The sequence below is a fragment of the Sinocyclocheilus grahami genome, unplaced genomic scaffold (assembly GCF_001515645.1).
Source record: "Sinocyclocheilus grahami isolate Dianchi unplaced genomic scaffold, SAMN03320097.WGS_v1.1 scaffold539.1, whole genome shotgun sequence".
Lineage (NCBI taxonomy): Eukaryota > Metazoa > Chordata > Actinopteri > Cypriniformes > Cyprinidae > Sinocyclocheilus > Sinocyclocheilus grahami.
Genome location: NW_015505718.1, coordinates 231073 through 258571, shown reverse-complemented (window position 1 = coordinate 258571; position 27499 = coordinate 231073). Strand labels below are relative to the sequence as shown.

The following is a 27499-nucleotide window of genomic DNA, read 5'->3' as shown; positions in this document are numbered from 1 at the left end:
CCTACAATAATGTACAGTATTTGAAAAATAATGTGTTTTTTGAACATTAAAGCATGTCAACATATTCTGTTACACCAAATACACAAAATAATGATCTTTAAAAAAGCATCATATGACCCCTTTAATACAAATCAAGTTAATTAGCACTATCAATATTTCCTGAGAAAAGCCCCCAAATGAAGATAATTATTGTGGCAGACAAAGTTACTGAATAAACATGATAACAGGAGACTTTATGTATGTAATTTTTAAATATTATTTTTTTTCTATTTTAATTTATTTACTTTTTTAAATTTAATTAATATTTAATTTATACATTTTATTTATTTATTATTGAACATTATTCTATAACTGGCCCATACAGCCCACATATGGGCCAGTTATAGAATAATGTTCAATAATAAATAAATAATACAATTTATAAATTATAGGATAATGTTCAATATCATAATTGAGTTTGGTGGGCAAGATTAAATTATTATATATATATATATATATAATTTCAATCCAAATTGCATGGATAGTCCTAGTTATTAACAACCTGATTGCAAAACTGACCTGCAATGACAATTGGTTTCTCATAATGACAACTGACCAGGGGGAATTGGACTCAAAACCAGCAACTCATTTAAAACCCTCAGAACAAGAGTCAAGAGATGTATTATATAAATGTTTTATCATAATGTCTCAGGAAATCAAAAGGACTTCTGTCCTTGCCTGTGATAGTCTGAGCTCTTCATAAAATACAGGCATAAAAAATCTGACCAAATTAAGGTCCCTCACATAGAAAAAATATAATTTGAATTCACCTCCAGTCTAAATGCAAGAACTTAATTCATTCCAGCTGGTTTAGTATTCAGACTTCAATTTTAATTTCATAGGTCTCAATCAGATATGACAACTGACTCAAATTAGAGTTCTCATTTTAAATAAAGTTTCATGCTACATAAGTTGGTTCTTTGTACTGTGTGAGTCTGCAGTTCCAGATGTAAATAATGTTGACCTGTCAACTGTCTTTGGTCAGAATCAGATGATGCACTGACACCGAACAGCTCCTGAATGACAACTCTGCACTCCGACAGACTCTAAATGGCCATCTCAACTCACGGCTTCAGCAAAACGGTTGCCATTTTTAAAGGACAGTACAAGTCTACATATAAAAACAGACAGGGCCCTGAAATATTTCAGCTAAAATAAACATGACATAAACAAATGTGCTGGTGTCTTGAAAATTGAGCAATGGCAAAAGAGAAACTGGCATTAGAGAAAACAGCAAATTTGTGCATGATGGGGATACAGAGTGTTCTAAAGACAATGCTCTATCTCTCTATCTGTCTATCCATCCATCCATCTATCCATCATCCATCAGCTTGTCTGTATACATAAAGTCTATAATAGGCATGCAAATTTTCAATCATTCCCATGATCGATTGTCATTTAAATTAACACTCAATTAATTGATTAATTGTTAACCTCAATACTGCAAAATACATCTATTGCAGTGGGATAGTTACCGGCATGACAGGTAATGCAAATGCAACTCAAAACGCCAGCTTTCTCACCACAATGAAAGGGTTTTTAGTTTAAATAAAAGGCTATGAATAGATGACAATGATCATTTGATAAAATTAAGAGAGCGCACTGTAGTTTGGGATAATTTTACTTTGTTGGCTGTTTTATATCCTGTAACAAAGACCTCTGAATGTGCCTTTTTGAATGGTTTCATGGTGCTCGTTACTGTATTTTAAAAAACAATCGCAATGTTTGCAATTGACATTATCGGCATTTAAAATAAAATGATCCCAAACGTAACTGCGGCGCGTGGGGCAAAACACACTGCTGCTCATATCATGAAACATTTTATGTGAGTATTACAACACAAAGCTTTGTTTACAAGAGAAATAATTTGTTAGCAGGCAAATGTTACATTGTGACCATGCTTTTGGATTCATGTCGTTCGAGCCCATAAATTTAAATAATTTAAGCCATTCGCCATAAAACTGTCCTGCTCATGTCCCACAGCCCTATCTATCTATCTATCTATCTATCTGTTCATGTAGTGATCCATTCATCCATCACCTACCATCTATCAGTCTAAAGATATTTATCTTAAAATTTTGGTTGATGTCAGAACTATGAGCATATCATAATATCTGTGTTTACATCTCAACATCTATTCAATGTTCAGCAACTTGGCCCCTAGTTGAACAACATTAACCTCTGCTAACACTTAGTGTACCTGCACTTACATTTCTAAGAATTAAAACAGTACAGAAACAAATGCAGTCAAGAAAATTATAAAAAGGAAAATAGGCATAAACCTAAGGCTGGTTTGGTGCCAGGAACATAAGTGGACTTCTGAGAAAAAAATAAACATCACTACAAAAGTGAAGAATATGGCCACTGTATAACTGATTTATTTGTTAGTGTGACTGTATGGTTCTCACCCAGCAGAGTGTGTTCCGAGGGTGATGACAGGGGCGTGCACCGGAGTGAAGGTCAGCTCCTGCATCTCATCCTCTTCCTCACTTCTGTTTCCCTCTCTCTCCTGCACACTCAGCTCCAGATGAGCTATGCTGCCGGCAACTGGACGCTCCTGATTCAATTTAAATCAACACACATAGGCAGAAAGAGAGAAAAACAGACAAATTCAAGAATCATTTTGGACTGAAGTTCAGCAGCAGATCCTGCAATACAAAAAACCCAGAGGCTTTGATGAAGTTTTGGCTCATAAATCTTCAGTATATGATTATCTCTCTCTGTGAGGACTCTGAAAAATACTGAGAATATTTCATCAGCAAATCTAAAAAGAATCTCAAAAAATATCCATGTTTGAGGGTAATAACATATGTTTAGGAAGCAGATGAGAATGTTAAGACAACAAAGAGGTCAACAGATCAGAGACGAAATCAGTTAGGAAAGTTAATTATTGGAATCTTTCACAAAAAAAATAACATACCACAGCCAACAGAAACCTAACAACCAAACACTCTACAAGAACTTCAAGTTCTTTTTGAAATGCCTGAAGACACGACTCTTCCACAAGGACTTGATCAAAAACCAACTGCAGCATATTCTATACTCCTTCAGACAGCACACCCATAGGCCACAAACAGTCTGTTCACTGACCGTCTGATTTATATTGCTAAAAATATTGGCAAGTATTTTCTCAATCAGGCAAACTTTAATCTGACTGACTGGCTGGCTTTACTTTACTGGTGCACTTTTGTTTTTTGCCTGGAAACAAAACTTGTTTCTTTTGAAGACGCACTCATTTCTCTAAGTTTTCAAGCTTAGTGACATCAAATCAAATATAAGATAGTGTAGTTTCAGACTACTAACTTACCACAAATAGAAATGCATATTTTGTTGCATTATTATGTCTGTGAAATAATGACTCATTTTTTCTTTATAGTTTTTCTTGACAGCTGAATAGCTTAACGTAAAACAATATTGTTGTGCTATTATTTGGAATTATTTGCATTTTTCCTCAGTGGTCTAATAATGTGGAATATTAGATAAATCATATTACATAAACCTACTCCTAAACGACAGACAAACAAAACAAAATACTTCATGCCAAGTATGGCTATGTAAGGCTACTCCTTACAAACACCTTTACTAAAAGGATTTAATGAACGAGAATGAATGAATGAAATTAACAAGTTTCACTAACATACAGTACTGTTCAAAAACTTGTGGGCAGAATTTATTTCCCCCCCTTTTATTTAAGCAAGGATGCATTAAATTGATCAAAATACATGTATATGTTTAAGAAATATTTTTAATATATATTTATATTTATATGCAATATAAATCATATTATCATAAATTATAATCATAAATAATAAATATGAATACACACACACACACACACACACACGTATGTATGGGTTTTTATATATACATATACAGTAAACAAACTTTTATTTTGGATGCGATTAATCGCGATTAATCGATTTGACAGCCCTACTCACAATATTACTGTTTATACTGTATTTTGGATCAAATAAATGCAGCATTGGTGAGCATAACAGACTTACAGTACTGTACGATACATTTATCTATAAGCTTGTACGTTTCTGGCAAACTTTAGCTCTTTGTATCACATTTATAATGTTACTGCCCACTTTTGATGAATTGCTTGTGTGGTAGCAATCCTCATTATATGTACATGTGGCATGCTGGTTAATGCATAAAAAAATCACATTCAATCATGCACACTATACACACATATACACATGCTATGTAGTATACTTAAAAATGCCACCGTAACACTTCAGCCAAATTGCAAGTGAATTCTAACATTCTGCATTTGTGTTTTAAAAATGGTACAGCTCAGGATGTTCACAAATCTTTGTCCACACAGACTGATATTTTTAAGTCAGCTAAAACCAAATCCAAAAATAATTTAAAATTCTAACTTGAAGATAGGAACAGGAGATTCATAGACAGAAAAAAATGCACAGAGAATAATTTAACACCATCCCAGAATCACCCAGAAATGACATGCAGGAAGTTGAGCATAGCAGAAATATCCTCCCTAATCTCAGCAGAAGAGCCCATGTGTGGCACAAACAGCCTTAAACAACTGTGGAGGCGGTAACAAAGCACTTTGTATGTTTATTTACAGACTATCATATAGTCAAATGCACCGCATGACTAAAGGCAACGGCATAAACATACATGCTCCCACACACGATTAGCATAATATCTGTGGATAGCTTTGTGAAAATGTGTGACATGTTCCCACTCTATACAGGCTGTATCTGCACTGTATTTCCATTAAAATAACAAAATCACATTACCATTACAAACCGTTCCCAGCCCAGTTTTCTCAGCATGGCTAGCTGATGTTGCTGTGGAACAACTGTAATAAAGCACTAATGGTTTTATAGTATAATACACAATATTTTTTAAACAACAAGGTACATTACACTAATTAAAGGTCCATTTGTTTCTTTAAATTCAGTATTGCATCAATTGTTCATCAACGAATTCACTGCAGTGAATGGGTGCCGTCAGAATGATAGTTAAAACAGCTTATAAAAACATCAAAATAATCCACAAGTAATCCATACGACTCCAGTAAAAGCTTTGTTTGTAATAAACAAATCCATCAAGACATTTTTAACTTCAAACTATTGTTTTCAGCTAAGAGTCCAGTATCCATAATATTGCTTTCTCCAGTGATAAAAGGCATCTTGTCTGAATCAGAAGAGAAATATGCACTGATCATGCACCGATTACTAGAGAAAACAGTTCAATACAGCTCTAAACAAATATGTCAATGGATTTTAATGTGAGAGGGCAACAGAGGATGGACTTTTTCAATAGAGAAAGTGCTATTATGGATTCTGGCCTGAAGAGACAGTTTAAAGTTAAAATGCCTTAATTATACATTTGTTTATTACAAAACACACAGCTTTTCACTTCACTAGACGTTAACTGATAGACTGGAGTCACATGGATTACTTGTGGATCATTGCGATGTTTTATCCGCAGTTTGGACTCTTATTCTGACAGCACCCATTCACATGTGATGTAATGCTACATTTCTCCAAATCTGTTCTGATGAAGAAACAAATTCATCTACATCTTGGATGGCCTAAGGGTGAATACATTTTCAGCAAATTTTCATTTAACTTAAATTATATAATATTATCTGAATAAATTTTCTTTGTAGCTACTCTGGAAACTTTTAACTTTCTATATAATGTGATCCTCCTCCATAATGCACTCGCTCCATTGTTTACCTACAAAAGCAGTATCATGTCGATGCCAACTCTTGTGTATCATCAAGAAAACGTAAAGCCTGACAGTGGAAAAGTCTTGCGGTACATAAAATGTTGATCATCATGTGAATCATGAATCATTTAAATGTACTTCAGAGCTCAAGTGAACAAATCCGCTGGACCACTGATGGATATATTATGAGTGTGGAGCTGCAGTCACCTTAATCTCATTTGCATGATTTTCCAATTTAGTGACATACACTCGCCGAACCAGATCAAATTTTAAAGTTCTGGTTTATCTCTCCAGTTTTTGCGGTAAAGAAAAAGTCAAACTGGCACTTACAGTAGATCTTACGCAAGCATGAAACATTATAATGGTGCAGCTAATTTTGTCAAAACGATGGGACAGTTAATGGTGCTCTAAGAAGTTCTGCAGTTTGATACAAAGTTTTTAGCCTGCAAAATGGTATTGAACAATTGTAGTTCTAACATGTTAAAAACTAATTTTAGTATGAAATTCCTTAATGCTGCTCTCAACAGGTTCGGTTTGGGTTTTGTGGTGTACAGGTGTGTACAATGCAGGTGTTGTGTTTTTTTTCTATGCCATATGTTTTGAGTGTAGGCGTTTTATTCCTTTGCATGAATGTATCTCTGTGCTTTGTTTTAAAAGAGCATATATACATTTGTGTGTTCGTGTTGAGTGTGTGTGTGTGTGTGTGTGTGTATGTGGGTGGAAAACTTATGACATGTGACAGCTGGTGGGCCGATGCCATCGGGGAGGGAGAAAGCAAAGAGTGGAGCTGTTGTTGCCATGGAGACCCCACCGTGTGGCTCATGGTCGAGTAGCGTGAAGTCGCAACCAGCTGAGAGAGAGACAGCTGAACAACAGAACAAGAGAAAGGAGAAAAAAGAAAAAAAAATTAATACATATTTATCGTACAAAACAACAGGCCGAAGCATCTAACGATGTGGCAATCCCCCGCAGTTGGCACATAAAGCCAACACATCAGCAGGATGAAATTAGAAACCTGTTTAGGTATAAATGTGACAGATCCAGCTTTGGGTGCTGCTACGCACATGTTTTCATACAAGACCTAATTTCTTTTTCTTCACTTTGAGCCTTTCACCATTCCTGTTTGCCTCACGCTCCTAATTTGAGTCTCTATTGTTGTCAAAAGTAACATTATACATCAACACCAATACACTTTCTGCACTTCTGATGCAGTCATCGATTTCTGCCTCTATGAGAGTCTGATATTACTCATCTCAGCTGTTGAGTTTCTAATATGCAGTTTTTAGTCTCGGGTTTTGTCTTTGGACAAAAATATTCTTTAAATTTCCAGTATTTTGACATGACATGTTCATTAATTTTAATCAGTTTTACTCTTAATTTTAGTAGAAGACAGACAAATATATCTGCAAACTGTCTTTGTTGTGAAAACGTAAATTCTTCTTCTTCAAAAAATTTTATATTGTGTTTTTTTAACTAATTATCGTCACAAATGCATTTTCTTGCATTTCTTTGATACCATTCACAAAATGATATATATATATGTATATACGAGTGTATACAGGTGCATCTCAATAAATTAGAATGTCGTGGAAAAGTTCATTTATTTCAGTAATTCAACTCAAATTGTGAAACTCGTGTATTAAATAAATTCAGTGCACACAGACTGAAGTAGTTTAAGTCTTTGGTTCTTTTAATTGTGATGATTTTGGCTCACATTTAACAAAAACCCACCAATTCACTATCTCAACAAATTAGAATATGGTGACATGCCAATCAGCTAATCAACTCAAAACACCTGCAAAGGTTTCCTGAGCCTTCAAAATGGTCTCTCGGTTTTTTTCACTAGGCTACACAATCATGGGGAAGACTGCTGATCTGACAGTTGTCCAGAAGACAATCATTGACACCCTTCACAAGGAGGGTAAGCCACAAACATTCATTGCCAAAGAAGCTGGCTGTTCACAGAGTGCTGTATCCAAGCATGTTAACAGAAAGTTGAGTGGAAGGAAAAAGTGTGGAAGAAAAAGATGCACAACCAACCGAGAGAACCGCAGCCTTATGAGGATTGTCAAGCAAAATCGATTCAAGAATTTGAGTGAACTTCACAAGGAATGGACTGAGGCTGGGGTCAAGGCATCAAGAGCCACCACACACAGACGTGTCAAGTAATTTGGCTACAGTTGTCGTATTCCTCTTGTTAAGCCACTCCTGAACCACAGACAACGTCAGAAGGTCTTACCTGGGCTAAGGAAAAGAAGAGCTGGACTGTTGCCCAGTGGTCTAAAGTCCTCTTTTCAGATGAGAGCAAGTTTTGTATTTCATTTGGAAACCAAGGTCCTAGAGTCTGGAGGAAGGGTGGAGAAGCTCATAGCCCAAGTTGCTTAAAGTCCAGTGTTAAGTTTCCACAATCTGTGATGATTTGGGGTGCAATGTCATCTGCTGGTGTTGGTCCATTGTGTTTTTTGAAAACCAAAGTCACTGAAATTTTGGAGCACTTCATGCTTCCTTCTGCTGACCAGCTTTTTGAAGATGCTGATTTCATTTTCAAGCAGGATTTGGCACCTGCCCACACTATTCTAATTTGTTGAGATAGTGAATTGGTGGGTTTTTGTTAAATGTGAGCCAAAATCATCACAATTAAAAGAACCAAAGACTTAAACTACTTCAGTCTGTGTGCATTGAATTTATTTAATACACGAGTTTCACAATTTGAGTTGAATTACTGAAATAAATTAAGTTTTCCATGACATTCTAATTTATTGAGATGCACCTGTGTATATAAATGAAACTCAACAACGGACTGTCTTTAAAAACCCTTTTGTGCGGAACTACTTCCTTCCGCCACATATTCAAATCTCAGTTTGACAGTTTAACAGCTGAGCTGAAGCCTCCGTTACTAATTCGAAAACGTCACTTTAGAACTAGTAACGAAGGAACGCTGAGTTGCTTCATTAAAAACCTATTGTATTCCTTAATTAAAAGCTCACTGTATCATGTAGAGTTTTGTGAGAGAGAGATGGACTGAGCGAGTGTGATTACCTGCACCTGATACAGCATTCATTCTTAAGATTAATCTCATCTTCACAATAAAACATTAGTTTCTGATAAGCTACCACTAAATATTGTAGAAACTTAATTTGCTGTAAAGTTGCTTTGCAATGATTTGTATCGTGAAAAGCGCTATTCAAATAAACTTGAATTGAATTGAATTAGTTTCAATGTCCGCTGACAATTTCCGATAACAGCGCTGATCCGTGTATTTGTTAACTGTGTCTTACAAGCTGGTATTAAAAGTAAAAATAACTTCCGTTTTAGTCTCTTTCAATATAAAAGCCTTAAATGCTGACTCGTAAAACAGTCACTTGTCGCCATCTAATGGTAGAACAATGTCACAAAAATCACCATCACGAACACACGCACACTGTTTCCCAATACTAAATACTACTGTATTTAAAATATTATTTATTGAATAATAAACAACAACAGCCATCATAAAAGCCATGCTCTAATATACAGCATTAAAGTTACATCAAATATAACGTGATGAGATTTTGCCTTCAGCCGAAACTATTTGCTCTGGAACAAATAATAGATTAATGAGACCAAAGACTGCCCGTCAGATTTACCCAAAACGAATTATATCTCATGTTTAACCACTATAGAGACCTCAGAGCCAGCGGCAAATTCCAGAAGATCTGGCCGAGGTGAGGCTGCTCTCGGTGGGTTCATGAGCGCGGAATGGCCGCTGACGCCCTGGTGCTCACATCTCTGAAAATGTCGAAGCAAATTTTCAAATAGACGTTATCTTTATTAACAAACCGTATATTTGAAGTTTAAACAAGTACATTCTCGCCTAAAGAACACTTAAAACTACATTCCGTGACACAAAAACAGTATTATTTTAACATTTTAGTGGATTTGGGTGTCCGCCATGACACTCGATGTGAGAAATACTGGAAGTGGAGTGATACAAACGGTGAAAGGGCGTTCCTGTGGCGATACCAGTACAATATCTCACGGTTCTCAACCAATCAGATTTGAGAGCCAGAATGAACTGTTGTATGTATGTATATATATATCATTTATTTTATTATTTTGCAAATGGTATCAAAAAAAAAATTTGACCCGATGGTTGTCAAAGGTCAAACCCCCAGAAGAAAATATTTTTTAACTGTTTTTTTTTATTTTTAAATTCACCCTGTTGTTTTTATGGACCTAATTCAGTTTTACTCTAATAATAATGTTGTCATTGTTGTTGTTAAAAGATTAAACAATGCATAAAAAATAATCATACATTTACTTTACAGAACAGCAGTAAAATTAAAATACTAATATTCATCTCTGTCAAACATATTTCTTTGCTTTCAAACGTTAAACCATAGAGCTTTTATTTTAGCGTTTATTATTATAAACGATTCTCATTACAAATTTGGGAGATGATTGGCGTGTTGCAATTTCAAAGTCATAAGCGATCCAAACTCAGACAAAGGTCACAAGTTTGCATCCCTGTATTACAGCAAGCAATAACATATCATATCATAATCATAAAAAGCACTCTGATACTTATCTAAATGAAGACATTAAAGCTGTGGTGATGTAACTGTGCCACTTTTAATCAGATTTAGTCAGATATTACTGTTTGAAAGACTTCCTCCAGTGCTAATGCTCAGAGATTTGTACAGACTTTAGCATGCATCAGTTGCTGATGTAAAGCACCTCTCTGCCCTTAAGAAAGGCTGATGGATTCACAGGCTGTGTGATGTGATCTGTGTGGCACAGGACTGGATGACTGTGATGGGGTCAGTGGTGTTAAACTCATGACTCAACTGCCTCCAATACAGCCTAAATCACTGGCAGCCAGTAGACCCTAAAAGCATTTCTCTACTGACCCCAATACAGCTTAAATGTATGACTCGCTGACCCCAACAATGCCTAAACGCATGATTACAGCGAGCCCCGAAACTCACACTGCCCAGAACTGTCTGATCAACTGACCGCATAACAGGGATTTAGACCACGGCTTTCGAACTGAGGGTTTGTGAACCTCTTGAAACTTTGTAATATATATATATATTAGCTGGGAATCCCTGGTTTACATTGTGCTGATATCAGTATTGTGCTGCCCTGATGAATAGCAACAATATTTGCGATCCTTGTCAGACAGCAGACACAAAAACAAATGGCTCTCACTACAATGAGTTATTACACCTATCACTACAAAAAGAGAAGTAAGAAAACAGAGGAAGACGAAAGAAAGACAGATCCACATGACAGCAGAACTACTGACAGACACAGTGCCAACAAAAAAGGCACAAGGTTGGAATAAAAATCATGCATGTCGATATTCACAAAACCAGCTCTTGTTTGACATACACTCACTTTCATGCATACTAAAAAACATACAATCAATAACGGAGGCATAGTGGTGTCTAAAAGAGATAGAGAAACAGATAGAGAGAAAGACAAAGGCTCTTTTTTTAAAAGCATTAACTATAAATAGAGGGTGAGTGCATGCATCCAAAGCAAGCATTTTAACTCACTAACTCTGAAATAAAGTGTATGGGATGTGAGGATGGCTGGCTGCATTATTCAGAACTTGTGCATTAAAGCACCATAAGTCAGAAATGCAACAAGGTACTGTACACCTGAACATCATATCCAAATGTGCTTGCTGAACGTTGTATTTTGAAATCACGAGCATTAATAAAGCAGAACAGAGAAAGCCTACTTTTTCAAGCTTGGTTCCAATATTTTTCACATTTATTTCTCCATAGGGATTTCAAAAACATTTATAATACAGAGAGATTCAAGATATCTATCACAACATTACAGACTTTGTTTTGAAGCACAAATAAATAAATAATGCAAATTAATTAAATATATACAAATATGTAGAAATTGTTTAAAAGTATAAGGAGACTTGATACGTTTCATGGCACTAAGTGGATGTCTCCAAGGAGAAAATAAATGGAATTTCTTCTGGAAACCAAGTGTTCACTCAACAGGAAAACTTGACGAACTTGACAGAGTTGAATAAAAATTCAGACGACATGACAGAGCGGAATAATTTAATAAACATAAACAACACGCACACATTTAGATGATAGATGGACAGACAGATAGACAGATAGATACGTAGACAGATAGACGGGGCTTACTGGATTATGGAACAGTTGTGATATATTCACTTAAAATCAAACACTTCACATTAAATGTGTGTGAAACATTTATGAAACCCACTCTGTGGTTGATATTAGACAACAAAGCATGCTTCGCAAAGATGTAGAATGATTAAACCAGTCTGTGCGTGCCACTCTGATTCCATGTGTGAGTGAAAGAGAGAGAAAATTTGAGAATGAGACGGAGCAGCCCATCAATCAGAGAGATGTGCCATAGCCTTGACAGGCTTTTCAGACCAAGTGAGGGACTCAGGCTTTATTGAACAAACACAGCCAGCAGGGTCGCTGAAGAAAAGAAAAAAAAACCTTGAATCAACCTTTCCAAATTGGCGTCCCTCTAAATTAGTGCCGTATCACAATCGATGTGGACCAGATCCATCCTTCCACGCTGTGGAGCCTAGGAAGTGTCACTGGATATTTTAAAGGGTCCTTAAGGTCTGACAGCATCTGCTTTGTTTTCTTTTGTTTTGCTGAAGTGTTAAATCAGGCTTCACTGAAGGGAGAGAAAGTCTGAGCTATTTGGATTCAACACATTTGTGTTTGTGAGCCAACAAAATCGTTTTTTACTGACAGGGAAACTTGCAATACACCATCTGAAAATGGAGGTAGTTTATCCAGCCATTAAAGTGAAAATAAAGACCTAACTCCATGTATACAATGTTTGTCTATCGCTATACTTGTTTTTATCTCAATTTTAACTTCATATTCAGTCAGCCCCATCAGTGGAGATTTTTAGATCTCAGCTGAAAACACTTTTTTTTTTTTTACAAAATCTTGGGTAGTGGAGATATTTGTTATCACTTTAATTGCACTTTGCATATGCAGTTTCTTTTAGAGTTTAAAACATTTGTTAGTGTGTATATGTAGAAACTAAACAAAGCAAAACAGATTAAAATCAAAACAGAACTTAACCAAAATCAAATATAAAAAAACGTATACAATCTAATTTAATCTAGTTGCATTGCACTGAATCAAATCAAATTAATTTAAATCAAAACTGAATTAAATCAAATCAATTAAAATAAAATCAAAATTCTAATTGTATTAAATAAAATCAACTCATTGAATAGACTCAAAATTAAATACAATTAAATCAAATCAAAGCTGGACTAAAACAAACTGAATTAAATTGCACTAAACCAAATTAAATCAAAATCAAATCAAATCAAATCAGAACTTATCCTTTAAAATTAGGTGTGTTCAGTCCGGCTCAGTTTAACTCCAATCCTTTTGGCAGGCTGAAACCAAAATCTGCAGCACGTTGGCCCTTCAGGAGCAGGACTGAACATCCCTGCTTTAATGAACAGACCAAAAATGTTGATCTGATAGTTGGCTTGGTACATTTCTACACCTCATGTATCAGCAGCTGAACAGAGGTCATGAGCCTCTTGAGTCGCTGTGAGAACTGGGAAGCAAAACTGAACGCAGTGTGCTATCTGAAGAACAGTGGTACACTCTCCATCCTGGCCTTCAATACCTCTTTCATCAGTTTGCAAACCCTCCCTAAGACTTCTCAAGCTTTCATGGTGCAATGCTGCCGTAACTCACAGAAACCGGCGCCCGTGTGCTCGGGTCAGCAGAACCGCTCTGATTCTGTCCAGCGCAGATTCTCAGACACGTTACAACATCACAGTCAGGACACAGCAGAGTTTGTTCTAAAACCGCTGCCATTCTGATGACACAGAAACAAACTGCACCCTGGGAGAGAGCGGGAGAATTTTAGCGTGTGATGATTTCGAGTGACTTACCGCTGGGCCGCGTGGAGACTGCAGCGTCGAAGCCGTCGTCTCCAAGATGCGATCGTCTAAAATTCAAGTAAATAAAATATAAATTAGAGCACTTTAAACACTCATTTCCTCCTCAATTGTTTATATTTGCAAAAACTGAAGTATCTCCTTCACAACAGGTTTCTAATTGTGTTAAATAATGTCATAGGTTGAGATGAGTTGCTAAATGACACCAATGACAATAGCTAAGGATTATTAAATGTTTCATGGTTAAAACACACTTTTTTCCCTCTTTTTCATCACATGCTTGGACTTACAATGGCTATGCATTGTCCATAAGACCATAAGTTGTCACATTTGTTCACAGTGGATTACTATCCCAGTTTACACAGCATTACAACACCGAAATGTGGACTCTGAGGACTGCTAAGGCTCAGGGTGGCATTTGTGACAGGGCCTTAGGCTATCTGGCCAATACTCATTTGCATTCATGGTGTAAAGACGGCCTGAATGACCCACCGAATGAATCACATTTGTCACGTAAGCCTGGCAGCGGTAGAAAGGGCTTGGGCTGGGTGAGAGATGAAGTTAGAGTCACAGTGAACAGAACATCATTCCCTCGGTCAGATAATGAGGTCAGCTCTATATGCCACTATGAATGACCTCACACACAGACCTGGTTTATATCCAGAATTAACATCAGCCTTTAAAAGGGATTGAAAGAATTGTGCAATCTGATAATTTCAATAAGATTCAGATGTTGCTTTGGATAAAAGTGTCTGCTAAATGACTAAATGTAAATGTAAATATAAATGTAGATGTCATTTAAAATGTATATGACCACTTCATATAGTACACTGTATGTCACCTGAGCCAGGTAGTAACTGATTACATGTAATCTGGATTACGTAATCAAATTCCAAAATTAAGTACTTGTAATTAGATTAAATTACATTTGAAAATACTTGTAATCAGACTACAGTTACTTTTTTATGGATTACATGATTACATATTCACACAATAGCAATAAATTATTCATAATTTATTGATTCACCCTAATTCCTCTTTTTCATCTTTTAAATGTTCGTTTCTAAAATAGCCTATTGCTTATATACACTCAGAAAGTCTTGCAGTTTTGTGGACATTCACACAACGACCAGTTATTAGTCAGGTGGCATCCGACCATTTTACAAAAATCATTTCAGGTTTAAAAAGTTTTTCAATATTGCAACTGCTGATGAACACATTAATTTTTATTTGAATGATCACTCTGTAGTTTATTTAACCATGTATTTCTGTGTCTTTAGAAGGCTTTTGTTTTTCAAACACATTATAATGCACAAATTCATGAATTCACAAACTTTTTTCTCATCTGATTCTCTTTTCACCTGATATATTTAGTTGAAGTACCCCTGAGATTTTAAAATAAATATTTTAATAATTAAGTATCGCATTTGCATGTTCACGGTTTTCTGTCGTTGGTTATGGTCACATGACATCTGGGTAAACAAATCAAATATTTCATTTTTTTTAGAAAGTGTTTTATGTTGATTGATTTCATAATGACATTTTTATGGTTTATTTAATTATTAGCTTTTCATTAAACTCATAAGGAACTCACCCCTGCAGTTCCTTCATAAACCCCAGTTTGGGAAATCTTGACGTAATATAATGTTTAATGCACTTCATGTTGTTAATAACACTTCTTAACAGTTGTATTTTTATATCAATATGGTACAAGATTATCAATCAATGTGATAAACGAGATAAGTCAAAAATAATCTAAAAGTAATCTAAAAGTAGTCCGATTATGTTACCTAAAATGTGAAATTTAATGGACTACGTTATAACTACAATTTTGTCATGTAATTATCAATCAGTTACGGATTACAATTTGTAAGTAATCTACCCAGCTCTGTGTATCACGTATAACTTCATTGGCCTTTCTACATTTTCTGTCCACATCTTCACTGTCAATATCTTTACTGATCAATTTAATGCATCCTTGCTGGTCACAAAAGACACACGTTACTGCCAGATGTAATTGCCAATCATCTCGTCTGACCACCTGTGATCGAATCCCCCCAGACGGATATTAACAGTGGGTGTAAGCAGGGCCAAAGTATGAGGAAACTGAATGACAGATTCTCATTTGCAACGAACGCTGCGCATTTGTGCTCCTTTATCTGATCTAAACCTCATCAAACACAATTACCAGATGCTTGGATGAGAAGGCCATAAGCGGCCTTATGTTAAACCCGACACTTTTTCTGACTCACTCTTGTTTTTGGTAACTGATTTTTATAAGATAAGAGCCTGACAAGTGTGAAATCCTGTGAGAGTCTGAAATTGGGCGCTTGGGATTTGACACCAACAGAAGTGATGTAACTCTAACAGAATGTGCTAAACCATCTGTGCTTATGGGACATGGGCGAACAAATAAGTGTACATTAATCAATTCTCCTTTAAAATTAAGAGTGAAGTCAAAACCAAAAAAGCACATATCTACAAGGAGTAGCTCTCTAATGTTCTGGCTTTTTATTGAATGTCAGACCCTTGATGTGTCCATCCATTAAGTGTAAAACCCCTGGTTAACGGGCCTGAGGGGGCTTGCGCTTCAGGCTATTGTGACTTCCCAAAACCCTGACTGAGTAAATGTTCTGGATGGATTTTTATTTAAGGAGAACATCCTCTCAGCCACCCTGGTGTGCTTTGTCAGCTGGATTTTCACCTCCCTGTCTGGAACAACAGATATCAAACCAGGTGAGTTTTTTGAGTTTGTGAAGGGAACATTAATGATTAACATGTCTGATAATCAGACAGATGTGACAAAAGACTCTAATTAACCTGCTTGACCCAGAGGATGCATTTTTTGCTTTTGCTTTTTAAGTGCAAAAAAAAAAAAAGATTAAAAAGCTGCTGCTTTGAAATGAAAAGAAAAAATGTATATAGTGCAATATAGTGCACATGGTGTGCAATCGACTTTCATGATACTTTTAATGTGCTTTTTGTGAAATTTTTGAAGCTCATTTAAAAGTCATACAAGTTTGGAATGACATGTTCGTGAGTAAAACTCTCCAATGAAAAAATGACATATTTCATCTTTAAATTGCATCAGTATCAAAAAATTACAACACATCCACAATGTGCCACCTGCGCTACTGTTTAAAGGTTTGAGGTCGGTAAGATTTTAGCATTTTTAGTATTTTTTTTACTCATCAAGGCAACATTTATTCAAATAAAAAAATAAAAATAAAACAATAATACAGTAATTTTGCTAAATATTTTTTTATAATTTATAATAACTTTTTTCTACATATTTTAAAATGTAATTGATTCTAGAGATGGCAAAGTTGAATTTTCACAAGCCATTACTGCTTCAGTGTCACATGATCCTTCAGAAATCATTCTCATATGCTGATTATGTGCTGAAGAAACATTTCTTATTATCAGTTTTGAAAATTATTCTGCTGATGAATATTTTGGTAGAAACAGTGATAAATCTTTCCAGGATTTTTTGATGAATAAAAATTTTAAAAGAACAGAATTAGTTTGAAATAAAAATATTTTGTAGCTTTATAAATGTCTAGCTTTATCACTGTCACTTTTGATCAATTGAAGGTGGGGATTATTAGGAGGCCATGATTGACAAAGGCCAGGGGGGCAATTTGGCTAGGACATCGGGGTTACACCCCTACTCTTTACGAGAAGTGCCATGGGATTTTTAATAACCACAGAGAGTCAGGACCTCGGTTTAACGTCTCATCCGAAGGACGGTGCTTTTTACAGTATAGTCTCCCCATCACTATACTGGGGCGTTAGGACCCACACAGACTGCAGGGTGAGCACCCCCTGCTGGCCTCACTAACACCTCTTCCAACAGCAACCTAGTTTTCCCAGGAGGTCTCCCATCCAGGTACTGACCAGGCTCAGCCCTGCTTAGCTTCAGTGTGCAACCAGCCTTGGGCTGCAGGGTGTTAAAATCTATATAAAATCAAATCTATATTACTCAGACACTAGTATTGGATACTTAAGCAAGCTATAAAATGCTTAAATATTCTGAAATGAAATGAGACACTAAAATAACATCCTCGCACATCAGGTACAGTTGCTGTACTGGAACTGTCAAAGAGGACATCCAGAGATGTGTCTGTGCGTCTCCTTGCTGAGTGAAGGTGACCACACTGTTGGGTAACAACATGTCTCTCAGTAAAGCCTCCGTCTGATGCTCAATCTGTTTCTGCTACATGTGTGAACTCATCACCCCATCCAACACACTTTCTCTCTCTCTTTCTCACTCACTTTCTGACTGTCTTACACCCTCCCTCTCATTTACACTTCCTCTCCTTTCTTCGCGCCCTCTTATTCCCTCATGTGTAACTTTCACTCACACCTTTTTAATCAAATCTTGGGAGGTTTTTGGAGAAACTCCAAAATGCAATATATTTCTTCCCATTAATCCTGATATGACAGAACAATGGAGAGAAAGACAAGTGATGACCAATTACCTCACATCTTGCTCTCTTTCTGGCAGCTCACTACACTCAGAAATCAAAAATCACATCAAATGCTGCATTAAAAAACAACCACAAAAAAAAAAATTACACACACACATATATATATACAGTTTGATCGGCAGCATCAGCTACTTCGAAGTATTTAGTCTCAGAAACGAGATCTCCGGAGACAGAACCAATCAACTCTTGATTGACTTCCTGCATAATGCGGATGGACAGGCTGCCACGTCGGCAATGATTCACACGGGCTAATCGAACTGCTGACATGTGCACAACGAAAACCGCTCTCATAAATACGCATGGATGTTCTCAAAACTACACATTCATTATGAATCATGCATTGGTAAATACTGTGCACGATTGGCTAAAGGGCAAAATCACAGGCGATCTTTTTGCGTTTGATCAGCATTCATCGGTAGTAGATAGAACAACCAACATCAAAGAGAGAAATTAACACATTCTGATCATCGCTGCCTGTGTTTTGCACTCTTCTCTTGCGCTCAGGCTCTTTGACAGTCAGAACGCATCAAAACAATGCACATTTCTGCTGTGAAGAGATGGGAGAAGTTTATAAGGTAGTTCATGAAATATTAGCAAATTTGTTTTTAAGCATTTAAAGCCAAGCATGTAAATTTTATACAAAAATTCTAAAGACAACTATGATTAAGCCACCTGGATAGTGTCAAAACATTACATCCTGCCCAACCAACCGTGACTCAACCAATGGCACTAGCTGTAGGTTATCTGTCAATATTAATGAAGAAATCTCAGAGACATAAGTAGCTATAGAAAGATGGTAAGGTGTTTGAAAATTCATGCATGCTGGGAGTCCATGTCTTAGAAAAGAGAGCGAGAGAGAGAAATTATAGACTTGGCCGAGTGCCTGGCCCTCAGACCAGAAGCTTCATCCCTCTTTGCCCAAGAAGGTAGAGCTCAAGTGAGGAGTTAAAAGAAGCAAGAGTGAAAGAAGGCGGCAGCAAGCATATGCTACTGTCGTCTTTCATTCTGCTCCTGACTATATGACTTGGCAAAGCCTGAGACATTCAAATTGACCGGAGCACATTTCACCCGCACAGCACTACAGAAATCGTGCTGGTGGGTCAGACCCCCAACCTCCAAACATCTCACCCAGTAGCTGATCTCTATCTGAAACTGTGAAATGCGAGATATGCAAAAACTCCCTTTTAATTGGAAGGCAGAGATTGTGACGGTGACGGAAAAGTAATTAGTAGTCATTAATTTTGTAATTAACCCCCCAACATATTAAGGGTGATTCATTTGGGCATGACAATTCCTTCTCAAACTATTGAGGATCAGATCCACAACAATTCATAACAAAAATGTCAAATTAATTATTAATAATTTTGGTTATGGGAAAACAGTACATAATACTTGGCAACTTTAACAAAGACAAAAAAAAAAACGTTTACATTTATTTATTTAAATATAAATATATTTGGACACAGGCACATTTTTTTATTATTTTAGCCACTGACCAAAACATATTCAAGTTACAGTTATATAATGAATATGGATTTAAAGTGCACACTCTGAGCTTTAATTTGAGGGTATTCTCATCAAAATTGGTGTGAAGGTTAAGGAATTACAGCTTTTTTATATGTACCTCCCCTTTTTTTCAAGGGACCATAAGTAAAAGGTCTTGAGTTGATTCTAAGTGTGCCATTTGCATTTGGAAGCAATTTCCAAGATTTTTTGGAATATTCCAGGGATTTTTGGAAAGTTCCCGGAAACTTGCCGGAAAGTTTCCACCCCTTTGCAACCCTAACCCACATCAAGCGGTCAAAGGATCTCTCCATACAAGTGAAACAGACAATTGTTAGGCTTCAAAAACAAAACAAATCCATCAGAGAGACAGCAGGAACATTAGGAGTGGCCAAATCAACAGTTTGGGATGAGAAAAAAAGAATGCACTGCTGAGCTCAGCAAGATAAAAAGGCCTGGACATCCACGTGACAACAGTGGTGGATGATCAGAGAATCCTCTCCATGGTCTAGAAAAACTCTTTCACAACATCCTGCCAAGAGAAGAACACTCTCCAGGAAGTAGGTGTGTCACTGTGAAAGTCTAGAATCAAGAGAAGACTTCACGAGTGCAAATATAGAGGGTTCACCACAAGGTGCAAACAAGGCCAGATTAGACTTTGTCAAAAAACAACTAAAGAGCCAGACCACTTCTTTTAAGATTAACCTGTACCAGAATGATAGGAAGAAAAAAGTATGGAGACGGCTTGGAACAGCTTGTGATCCAAAGCATAAAACATAATCTGTGAAACATGGTGGAGCAGTGTGATGGCATGAGCATGCATGGCTTCCAGTGGCACTGGGTTACTGGTGTTTAGTGATGACGTGACAGGGGACAGAAGTAGCCGGAAGAATTCTGAAGTGTATAAGGATATGCTCTCTGCCTAGATTCAGTCAAATGGAGCAAAGTTGATTGGACAGTGCTTCATAGTACAAATGGACGATGTCCCAAAACATACAGTAAAAGCAACCCAGGAGTTTTTGAAGGTAAAAAAGTGGAATATTCTGCAATGGCCAAGTCAATCTCCTGATCTCAACCCGATTTAGCACGCATTTCACTTGCTCAAGACAAAACTAAAGGCAGAAAGACCCACAAACAAACAACAACTGAAGTCAGCTGCCGTAAAGGCCTGGCAAAGCATCACAAATTAGGAAACCCAATCTCTGGGGATGTCCATAATTTCTAGACTTAAGGCAGTCATTGCCTGCAAAGGATTCTCAACAAAATATTAAAAATGAACATTTTATTTATGATTATATTTATTTGGACAATTACATTTGAGCCCCTGAAAATGGGGGGACTGTGTATAAAAATGGTTGTAATTCCTAAGCATTTTATGTTATATTTTTGTTCAACCCCTGGAATTAAAGCTTAAAGTCTGCACTTCAATTTTATTTTGATTGTTTATTTTTAATTATGTTCTGGTGGCATACAGAGCCGAAATTATGACAATTGTGTCAATGTCCAAATATATATATGGACCTAACTGTATATATTTAAAATAGGCCTAAGTCTATTAATGCTAACAGTTTGGGCCAATGCAAACCATCTTTTGGTATTAAAATAGTACTGTCAGGATTTACTAAAGATGCGCAGTGTAGAATTAGCGCTGAAAAGGCATGGACAGTTATTTTTGCTTCTGACCTTATTGAATATGCATTTGTAGGAGTTTCCCTTTCAGACGCAAAATTTATGGGAGGAGAGTTTTAAAGAAGAAGAATCAAACAAACCTTTGGGAGATCTTCCTATTGTTAACCTCCTATCTTAATAAAGACAGCAAACAAACTGTTCTGTACATCATGAGATGCACATGTACGGTATTCCAAAGGACTTTCAAACTGAGTAACGTCTCGGTTACGTATGTAACCCTCGTTCCCTGAAGGAGGGAACGGAGACGTCACGTCGGAGGACCGACGAAATTGGGATCTCGCTTCGAGTGTAAACTAAACGAGCCAATGCAAATTGGCATGCGATTACTGCATCCAGCTGCTGCTGATCACAGCGTGAGTATAAGTAGGCAGCAGGTGCAGCGCATATCTCCGGGCCTCTTGCTCTCTCGCTTGCCACCAGGTTTGGCGGGGGCCTGGACGGGCGGGGCGGCTGCCCTGCGACGGCTCCACGGCACAGCTTTGCTGGTGGCCGCCGAGCTCTGCTCTTGTTTGGCGGTGGCAGGGGGGCCGCCCTCGGCGACGGTAGCAACTGCACACCGGCAGGATGTACCTGATGGCCTCAGTCTGCTCTGGTCAGCGGAGAACCGCTGGGCACGTTCTCCACCGTGTCGCCGACAGGCCGGCCTGGGATGATCGCTCGGCTCCGAAGCGAAAAGCTGAATATGCGCTGCACCTGCTGCCTACTTATACTCACGCTGTGATCAGCAGCAGCTGGATGCAATAATCGCATGCCAATTTGCATTGGCTCGTTTAGTTTACACTCGAAGTAGATTGGTCCCTCTAAGCGAGATCCCAATTTCGTCGGTCCTCCGACGTGACGTCGAGAGTGACCGACTGAAAGGGAACCCAGAATTTTAGATGCCTATTTACACTGCACACACTGGAATTACAAATGTAAGAATCTGTTTAAGATCTGTCCTCACATAACATCAAATGAATAAACTAAAGGAAAGTACATTGTATTTTGCATTTAAGGTAAGGATGATGACATCAGATTAATGATTCTGTTAAGCAAAGTTCGTCTCCCAGGTGCTTTGTCTCTAAGCGCAATGTACAGATCCCTAGTCAGACTCTGATGACTCAATAAAGAATCCTGCTGAAGATACAGCAGAGTCTCCTGGTCTTTGCTTCTGAGTTTCCTATACAGTAGTCAGTAAAAAGATTAAGCATATTCTTGTAAAACACTTTAAAAGCCTGCATTTCAATGACTAATGCAAGACAATTGGCTGGAAATGTAGCAGCACTGAAGACAGACCTTCTACTGAGAGTGGTGTTTAATTTCTGTGTCGACTCTTTTGATTAAGTCTCAGGATGGAGCATGTTTCCCGGTGGCTCACATTCAGTGCCGTGCTGCAAGAAGCTCCTTCCACACTAGATGAAAACTTGAACTTGATGACACATTTCCCTGAATTTGTCTGTGAGAACATTGCAAAACTTTCTTTCAAGGGAGTGTATTCATGAATGTTAACCAGATGTTGAGTACTTTGTGTTATTTCTTTCAAATGCTCAACCTAGTTTTGTCTACTTTCAACATTTCCATTTCTTTTTCATCCCTAATTAAAGTCAAAGTGTGTCATTTTTCGATATTTAAATAATTTCTTCTGTACCAATTCTAAATAAGTCATCTGAAGATTGATTTTCCCAAAAGGTTTCACAACATTGCTCCCTGTCATTGCAAAACTGGCTCAACCAATGGAGTGTGTTTGGGGACAGGACTGTATGTTTATCTGACCAATAGCAGATGAACAGAAATCACACACTTGACCTTCAAATAACCCCTATGCTACTATATGACATAAACGAAACCTTTCAGCTCAACGTCCACACAAACCCAAACAAGCAGGTGCTGTGACCTCCAGAGTGTGAAATCCTCACACATTCGATCTAAACATATTCATCCCCACTGATGAGGCATTTAGTTTAACAATGGCCTGGGAAAGTTGCCATGGTGAAAGAGCCACAGGAACTGCAGCCCACAATTTCCTAATCATGTTAATCGACTTTAATATGACATCAGTACAATAGAGGAGACAGATAACAGGCTAATGAAAGAGTAATGATGGTTCTAGCAGTTAAGAGGACAACTTGGACACTTTGTTGAGCTGTTCCTGTTAAACTGGCCTTCGACTAGGAAATGTTCAAGAACAAGGAGAGACCTTGTAAAAAGATGCCTGGGTCATTGTCAGCTAATGAAGAACATCATGTAATAATGTCATTCAGGACTGATTAGACCAATGACGCGAGTGCCAAAATGAGCCACACACACCCTAGTTTAGTAGGGTCTCAGTTGTCTGCAACTTTTTTGACATAAAGTGCCTTTTTCAAATTAGCATAATTACTAGGCAATGTACAATAACAAGTTTTAAAATCCCCATCTAAGATCGAGAATAAAAACCAAAAGGATGTGCAAACCTTACAATGCACATTTTGTCATTATTTACTCAACCTTATATCGTTCCAAGCCTGTATATGTTTCTTTCTTATGTTGAACACAAAAGAAGATATTTTGAAGAATTTTGAAGAACCAAACAGTTTTACTTCCATAGTAGGGAAAGAAATACTATGGAAGTCAGAGGGGACCAACAACTGTTTGATTAGCAGCATTCTTCAAAATACCTTCTTTTGTGTTCAACATAAGAAAGAAACTCATACAGGTTTGGAATGACATGAGGGTAAGTAAATGATGACAAAATATATATTTTTGGGTGAACTATCCCTTTCAGATGTCTGATTCAATGATTGCAACATGGTATCCTTTTTCATAATAGCTAAATCTATTGGATTTTTTCCCCCTTATTTTTCACAATGTTGCTCCTCTATTAACAGCTTTATTCTGAGAGTAAAACGCATCAAGAAAAGCCAACCAAATTGTACCTTTCTGCTCAATCACGCAGCATTTTCCACAGTGCACAATTTGTCACACCTTTACAGTGTTTGGCTTCCCATGCAGCTCATAACCGACACAAAACAATCTGCGTGACGCTGAAGAATTACTGCAAAAGGAAGTTTGGCATGCAGATACCAATGACTTCAAAATATCTACAATAAACTAATAAACGCATATGTGCACTACTCTACAAATGTTTGGAGTCATTTTATTCAGCAATGATACATTGACTTGATCAAAAGAAACACTCATATTCATATCACATAACATTTCTATTTTAAATAAATACAGTTTTTGAAATTTCTATCTATCAAAGAATTCTGAAAAAAGTATCACATATTCCACAAAAATATTAAGCAGCGTAACTGTTTCCAACACTATTAATAATAATTAAAAATGTTTCTTGACTACTAAAAATACAGCTTTGCCAGTAAAGGAATTATTTACCTTTTAAAATATATTAAAATAGTAAACAGATATTTTAAATTGTAATAATACTTGTTAATAATATTAACAATCAGCTGACTGACCCCAAACTTTATATACTAAAACAAATGTTTATTCTACAATAAATATGCAAAATAAACAACTAAAGAAATGTTTTGTGAAAAAAAAAGAATAAAAAAGTCTTAGATTGCTGACCTATTGTAAGACTTAAATGAGTTTCCACACATATGAGTGATATAATCCAACTGCCCTTATTTTGTCTTCCTTCTTAATCAGTGCCATTAATGCCACAATAGAGTCAGATTTCTTTTAGCACTATGCTCTTAACATATAATTACATAATTAGTCTGCCACCATTAATTTAATTGCAACCTTCTGATTAGAGGCATTGCATAAGGACTCTAAAACAGCCTGCATGGGAGTGGCACATCGTGTGATTTTTACTATTATTCCAGTGTGTGTTTGTATGTGTTCAATCATTACCTGCTGTGTGCTTGCAGAGTAGACCATGACACCCCAAGGGTTGGGGAGAGCACCGCCCTGCAAGTGGAGGCACACATTCTCTCCGGGGCCCTCAGGATCCGAAAACATAATCCAAGCACACCAACACACACACTGTATAAACGCTGCTCTGGGCACAGCTGTGGATGTCATCTAGCGAAATAGAGAGAGAAAGAAACAGAGAAAGAGACATTTCGCTCTCAGTTTGTCCCCGAATAGCATCATCTGATGTTTCAAGTCATCAGAACAGGCTGTCGCTCTTTGAATATGACTTACTTGGTTAGATGGATAAGTTAAAGTCATGATTTCTTGGCAGAAACCAAGATTTTGGCATTCTTTTTTTTTTTACTTTTTTCCACTATTCCAACTTACCCAAAAAATATGTCATTAACTACTCACCCTCATGTCGTTCCAAACCTGTAAGACCTTCGTTCATCTTCGGAAGATTAAGATGTTTTTGCAAAAGGAAGAAAATTCGAGAGCTCTCTGACCCCTCATCAACACAACTGACACATTCAAGGCCCAGAAAGGTAGTAAGGATATTGTTAAGACAAAATTGAAACTAAGTCCTGATAAATTCAGAAGCGCAAGTAAAAGACCGGATACGCATTAAACCTTCAACCAGGCCGCTGGATTCCGCTTTTTGGGCTGGCGGGTGGATCCTTACATCAGTGGTTCAATTGTAATGTTATGAAGCTACAACAATACTTTTTGTGCACAAAGAAAACAAAAATAACGACTTTGTTCAACAATTTCTTCAAAAGTTTTTTGTTTTGTTTTGCGCACACAAAAAGTATTCTCGTAGCTTACTACCTATAACAAAAAGTTGTGTGTCTGATTGGTCCAAATGCTACACTGTGTTTCTGGGCCTTGAATGTATCAGTTGCGTTACTGTCTATGCAGGGTCAGAAAGCTTTTGGATTTCATCAAAAATATCTTAATTTATGTTCAGAAAATGAACAAAGGTCTTACGGGTTTGGAACGACGTAAGATTTTAAATTTAGGTTGAATGATCCCTCTAACTTATAGAAGACAGAAAATGACCATTTAAACATTTAAATATATAAAAAAGATCAAATATATCAATTTTAAAGGGGTGGTTGACTGTTTTTTTTATAGGCTTGATTGTGTTTATGGGGTGCAGTCTAACATGTGTTAATGCTTTGTTTGTTAAAAAACGCATTATTTTTCACATCATTTACCTTTATTCCACACCTCTCTGTCCCTTCTCCTCTGAACGCGCTGATCATTTCCTGCTTTTATGAAGCCCCTCCCTCAGAAACACACGATGGGCTCTGATTGATTAGCTTGCCCAGTGTGTTGTGATTGGCTAAAGCGCCTCTAGCACGTGTCTAAGCGACGTAACGGACCTGGGAAGTAACTCGTTGTAGTCCCTTACCAGTTGTTTTTGTAGGCACTAAACTGCCAGAATGTTAAAAGACGATATCTCAGTTTGCATTGAACTTTCAGCTTCGTAACTTTGCAGATATTGTTAATGATCAAACAGCAACATTACATACTAACTAACATTAAACAAGTGAAATCGCAATCAACCACCCCTTTAAATAAAAAATGTATTTACAAATAGTAAATACATTATATATAGAGTGAGTGATTTCTTATTTGAACACTGCTGCCAGAAACACTTTCCAGAATCTAAAATCAGTAGCTATAATCACACAGAGAAGAAATACATTAAGCTTTTATCTCACAACATGTACACGTGTACAAACATATACACAAACTAAACAGACGGAGTGAAATAAAATAAAGATGACTGATAAAATGAGAGCGAGAGAGAAAAAAGATGGAGAACTGATCCTCCTCTCGGTTTAGCTATGATCCCTTGGGATCAGACATTAAAGCCAATCAATAAATGAGCTGGTCAGGCTCAGCTCACCGTAATTAATCATGATAGAAAAAGAGCGAAGGAGAGAAGGGGGGGCTGAATAATTCCTTCTCTCCTTTTTTTTCCTATTATGGAAGTCAATAGGGCCTTTCGCACCGCTTTAGTTCCAGAACTAAATGTACAGTACTAAAGTACTGGGACGATTTTGTGCGAACTATTTCCCAGTACCATTTAAAGGGTTGCATTCGCACCGACAGTGTGTACTAAGAAGTGACGTAAGTCGGTTGACAGCGACATCATTTGTGCGCAGCGTTCAACAACAGAAACAAAGAACAACAACATTAACAACAGGAGGATAGAGGACGCTGTGATCGGAGCTGTGTTTTTGTTGTGTCTCACGGGTTTCACAATAATGGACAGGGAAAGTCGACA

The 27499-nt window shown here is 37.1% G+C and overlaps 1 protein-coding gene across 1 annotated transcript in view; it reads right to left on the bottom strand.

The window, feature by feature from the left end:
* LOC107555600 (nephrocystin-4-like) overlaps window positions 1-27499 on the bottom strand; it is a 107628-nt gene that overhangs the window by 26754 nt on the left and 53375 nt on the right. The window contains exons 4-6 of the mRNA XM_016238459.1: window positions 25201-25371; window positions 6479-6598; window positions 2448-2596 (exon numbers count right to left, since the gene is read on the bottom strand). Coding sequence (XP_016093945.1) covers window positions 2448-2596; window positions 6479-6598; window positions 25201-25371 — 440 coding nt within the window. The remainder of the gene's footprint in view (window positions 1-2447; window positions 2597-6478; window positions 6599-25200; window positions 25372-27499) is intronic.